Genomic DNA, 5689 nt, shown 5'->3' with positions numbered 1-5689 from the left:
GTAAAATTGCCCAAGTGCTTCCTCAACCAGACCCACGGGCAGACCCAACCCAAATCCGGACCCGTTGGATATGGGTATGGCCTATGGGTCCAGTAATTTTAGACCCCTCAGGGTCTGAGTCGGGTACAGTGGCGGATTTGCGGGGAAAAGGCTGGCACGTGCCCTCACGTGACCCAGGAAAAAAAATCGAAAATCTGGAAAAAGTTGGGAGGAAACGTACGATAGAGAAACTGAGAAATACAATTACAGAAAACAAAACCCTTATTACACTTGCCCAAATACAACCACGAACCACCCTCCTCAGCCGCCTCCTCCTCGCCGGCCTCCTCCTCACCACCGACCTCCGACACTACCTGTCGCCTGCCTCCCCTGCTCTCTCTCCATTCTCGCCTTCTCGGTATGTTTAATGTTCTTAATTTTTCCCCCCAAATTTGATTATTGAATATTTGATTGAATGTTTGGTTATTTTGTTAATTGTTATTATTATTTTGTTAATCGATTAGTGTAATTGTAGATTTGTGGTAGTTTAGATTGAATGATTGGTTAATTATCTCATTTTGCTCAAACCCTAAATCACTCACTCACTTAGCAATTAATTTCGGTTTGTAGGACACTTATTTGAGTTCAATTTCTGTACTTTGCGCAATTAGGAACCACAATTCCACCAGGCAAAGCAATCTCTTAGCACTTATCCTCATTAATTTCAATCAAATGAGATTCAACCGATTCACCTTTAAAAAATTTAAGATAAGTTTTGTCAATATGTGGTATCCACGGCCAATCGATCCAATGGCTACTGGTAATTTCAATGCCATTATACACTACAACACAATCAAGCTCATCACACAAATGTACTCTACTTTCATGCAGATTGTTCAGCAAACAAGTAAACCAATCCTAACTCTAAAGGCAAGCTTAAAACTCATACGGCGAATAAAACCAGCACACAAAGTAAACCAAAACCCAGATGTAAAATCCAACAAAGCTTTGAGCTTTAAGCTTAATATGGAACACAAACACAAACCCAGATGTAAATTTGTGTGAAAGTTTAAAAAAATCAAAACTGTTAAGCTTATAATACCAAAAAAATTAATGGGTTAGATGCAAGCATGCAACTTTAAAGAAAAACTCAAGAAAATCTTAAGCATTAAGCTCAAAGAAGTGAAAATCAGGTCGAATCAATTAGTGAGAAAATCGAATATTTCTTGAAATTTAAACTGAAGTAAGTTGAATGAAAACAACCCCAGCTGTAGTTACTAATTATTGTATGTGAATGAATACTTGTTTAGTCACTTATATTGAGAGAGATTTTTTTTGCACAAATAAGTGGTGATGATATTATTAGGCCTTTTCAAGATATGAATCCTCTTTGGATGGCTTTAGATTTTTCTTAGATTTTTTCTTAGTAATCTCTAATTATATTACTATGTATTGACGATATTAGAATTTAATGTACAAATGTTGTCCGCAATTTTTTTTACTTACTATGCCACCCCTTTACTCAAATCCTGAATTCGCCCCTGGTCGGGTGTGGGTCCAAGGTATGTAACACGGGTCTGGGTCCGGATCTTACTAGACCCGACGCAGACCCGACCCGTTGCCATCCCTACTTATAACCCCTTAGTCACTTTTATATGAGGGGGATTTGAAACTATAGACTTAAGTCTAGTCTCTGACATAGAGACATTTCAAAAGTCTCACAAAACTGTCGAGAAAACAAAGATAAAATAGGCTTAGGGGGTGTTTGGTTCACGCGTGGGTATGGGTTTGGAATCGGGAACCATACCTGGGTGGTATCGGGTTGGAACTTGATACCTCATACCTAGTGTTTGGTTTAATTTTAAGGGTATGAGGTTAGAAACTAATCAAAGCTAAAAACTCTTCAAAATACAATATTTTTAATAATAATTTTTATACTATTAAATCGTGTAGAGAAAATTTAATCAAATAAATATATAAAATGATTTTTTTACAATTATTTTTATCACTTTTTAATATTTGTAATTTGATACCATGGGTATCAATCTCATACCCACCCCCCTCCCTGGGTATGAGAAACCCATACCTCATGGGTTTGAGGTATGGGTATCAAACCTTCAATTTTGTCAACCAAACACATGGTATGGGTTTGGTTCATTCCAAACCCATACCTCATACCTATATTGGGTGAACCAAACACCCCCTTAGTAGAAACTAGAAAAACTCAAAGTAAAACGATTTAGTGAAATTTGCAGGCTTTGTGTTGTTGGTATTAGAAATTTGCAAGATGGTTCGTCAAAATGTGGCTATTGAATCATCAGCTGATAAAGGCTCCAAGAAAAAATCAAAGAAGAAGAGAACGACACCTGAAGCTGATACTCCTCTTTCTCAGACTTTAGTGTTTGGTATCATTTCTGTACTTCCATCTTTTTTGCTTTTTTGCTTTTTTGCTTTTTTGATGCTTTATTTTTGCTGGGCGTTCCTTGTTTCTTATTTATTGCTTGATTTTTGGAGAATTCATGAGTTCTTGTTTTAGAGGATATTTAGGTTATTTCTTTCTAATGCAATGTGAGATTTGGGTATGGTGATAGTGTTACTGATTTTGAAGGTATGGGGGTGAGACCTTTCCATGGTTCAAGGCTTTTTTTTTTCAAAATATTGAACTCATCATGAGGCTAGATGTTTGTTTACTTTGGTGTTAGTTTCAGAAATCCCAGGATTTGGAATTGGATCTTCGTCTTTTTCTTGTCCTAGATTTTTCACTCTTACAGCAACATCCTACCTTTGTGCTCATTGAAATATAGAAGTCAGCTAAATAGATCGTTAAAATAATCCTATTATAGTGAACAACCCTCATTTTACCTTTTCTTTTCTCCCGATCAGAGGAAGTCAAATGGGATTTATTCATTGAAATGAATGTAAGTATGATTATAGCTTTTATTCTTACAGAGAAAAGAGAAGATGCAGATGAAACGCAGGCTGATGATAATGAGCCTACAATGGCGGACAAACTTGCTAGTTTAGATCTTGTGAAGATAGTTGATACAGAAATTCAGGAATTCCAAGAGCCAACAAAGACACTGCCTCCTAGCGCTGATTCCGTCCATGTTTTGTTAAAGCAAGCATTACATGCTGATGATCGGGCTCTTCTATTAGAATGCTTGTACAATCAAGATAACAAGGTTTGTTTACTTGGTTTAGGACTTTAAACTGCTGTAATGGAGTGAAGGATCAATTGCTTAATGTTTTGGCTGGAATGATGTTTGTTCACAGGTTATTACGAAGTCTGTTTCATTACTAAGTGCCACTGATATTTTCAAGCTTTTGGACTCCCTTCTATCTATCGTTCAATCAAGGTAATGTGAATGCAGGTACATCAAGCGAGTTCATGCTCACTATTTTACATAAAATTATTCGTGAAACAACATAGGCTTTTATTAACTAGAATTACCTTTAAAGTTTAAAATCTATCAGTAGCACAAGTTTGTGGAGTCCTGGCCAAAAGTTTTAACGAGGGCCATTCCCATACAAGACTCTTCTTCGGACGCTCACTCTTGAAAGAATACTGACCCCATGTAATAAGTTTGTCGAGTCATGTAAAGGGCTTCAGATATGAGGATTGATTTTTGAAGGAGTTGTTGCTCAGTAGTGTATACTTTCGCAATTATGCGAACTGTTGACTGTGGTTCAGTGTCTACTAGCATAATTCATCTGAACATGTTACAACCCCGTCCATCTGATTTTGATTGCATATTGTTGGAACAAATCTCTTATACCTGTAGTTCATGTGTGTTGTTCAACTACAGGGGAGCAGTATTGGTATGTGTTCTTCCATGGTTGAGGAGCTTACTACTGCAGCATTCAAGCAGGATTATCGCCCAAGAGTCTTCTTTAAAATCCCTTAATTCCTTATATCAGGTACGAAGTACTATTTTGTTTTTTTAAAAATTATGACCTTGGAGATCATAGACTATACTCCATCTACATCATCGAATGTATAGTTTTTTTGGTAAATAAGTGGCTATAAAACTTGGAATGCTTACAGGCACTCGTATTGCCACTATCCTACATGTTGAATATGTAAAACATGTTTTCTCCAGCTCTCCTAAACAAACTCTTTAGCGCGAATATCCCTTCTGATTGAAAATCGAAGATGATAAATCATGCTACTTTGTGATGTATTGTGTAGTACAACTACTCTCCGTGTAAAAAAACAGCGGTAGTGTTGTGAAAAGAGGAGGCAGACCGCATCACGGCATAGCTACTGAGTCCACTTTTGTGTGTGCTCACATGACAAGAATCATTTACATAATACTAGGAGAATATTTAAAGGTTACATTTATCCTTCTCCTCTTAAGTTGATTTTTGTCTGTGACTTGTGCGCAGCTCGTAGAATCCAGAGTTGCAACTTTTGTTCCTGCCCAAAAATTGGCCAGCAGTTTGGACCTGATGTTTGCTGGGGTAAGTGTTACTTTTATTTGATTGGATGAGTCACCAACGGTTTAAGGTGGGATCCACATCCATTATTCTTTGGTTTTTTTTGCGATAGGTTGATGAAGAAGGGGTTGATGAGTACGATTCAATACCTCCGGTCATTTACGAGGACAAAGATGAAAGTGAGGATGAAGATTATGAGGACAATGCAATGGAAACTGATGATGATACGAAAGAACCCGAAGATTTTAGTGGCGTAAGCGACGTTGATTTGAGTGAGGGGGACTTAAGTGACTGAACAACTTGATACTTGTTGGCGATGAAGATAACTTTTTTTCCCTTCTTTTTATTTTCTTCATTTTAGAACTGTAACACCAAACTGGTAATTTTGGCAAAGTATGATTTAGCTGAACTGTTTGAATTGTTATTGCTGAATTGCATTGCCATTTACCACTACTCGTTTACAAGTTTGCCGATCTATGAATTTGGAGGAGCGAGTCACGGCCAGTAGGTTTGTGATAAGAGGCTTGGTGATTGGGACTTGGGTACTGTAAAGGACAATGGACGGTGACTGAGGGAGAGAGGAGTGAGAGTAGGTGGTTTGAGTTAGGGTAATTAAGTGAAACAGTTATAGTATGCTTGTAACTTGTAAGTGGTTTTTATAATTATATACTGTAGTCATTAGGATGCGATGGTAATTTTGAAGCGATTTTATAATAAACATTAAACAGAATGGGTAGAAATAAATATTACACCCTAAAATGAAAATGTCGATGACCAAACGACGAAGATATTAGTGCGACAAATGGTTTAAATTATCACAATTAGATGGAGACATGAGCTCGTAAATTAATAAAACGATGAAAGATATGGGCTAGCTGCAGATTGAGTTGGCAAGTCTGACATGATCCGTATCCGAGCAAATCCGATTTGACAAAACGCGTGAATATTGCAAACTGGAACAGACCCAACCTGATGACGACCTCATAATCAATAACTCGAACCCAAACCAGACCGACCCGATATTGACTCGGTTAAATTGATGATCCGACAATTATTAAGCTTAATATTGAGCACAATCAAAGTAATCGGATCCGATAACGACCCGACCCGATAATGAAAGTAAGTTTAGATTGATATGTTTGACTTAATAATAAACTAACTAAATCAAATAGTGGTTAAAAACTAAATTAATGGTAAAATATTGACGTAATGCAATAAAGTAATAAGGCTCGATAACGTCCTGACCCAAACCTAACCCGACCGATACATCATT

At 37.1% G+C, this 5689-nt stretch overlaps 1 protein-coding gene across 1 annotated transcript; it reads left to right on the top strand.

Moving 5' to 3' along the window:
* Positions 1 to 205: 205 nt before the first annotated feature.
* On the top strand, positions 206 to 4873 carry LOC141601894 (uncharacterized). Its single transcript, XM_074422206.1, has 7 exons — positions 206 to 397; positions 2235 to 2384; positions 2929 to 3161; positions 3253 to 3335; positions 3786 to 3897; positions 4366 to 4440; positions 4529 to 4873. Exons 2-7 carry the CDS (start codon positions 2267 to 2269, stop codon positions 4709 to 4711), a joined length of 804 nt encoding a protein of 267 aa, XP_074278307.1. The 5' UTR covers positions 206 to 397; positions 2235 to 2266; the 3' UTR covers positions 4712 to 4873.
* Positions 4874 to 5689: the final 816 nt, after the last annotated feature.

The sequence above is a fragment of the Silene latifolia genome, chromosome 1, assembly GCF_048544455.1.
Source record: "Silene latifolia isolate original U9 population chromosome 1, ASM4854445v1, whole genome shotgun sequence".
Taxonomy (NCBI): Eukaryota; Viridiplantae; Streptophyta; class Magnoliopsida; order Caryophyllales; family Caryophyllaceae; genus Silene; species Silene latifolia.
This window is presented reverse-complemented; position numbering and strand designations above follow the sequence as displayed.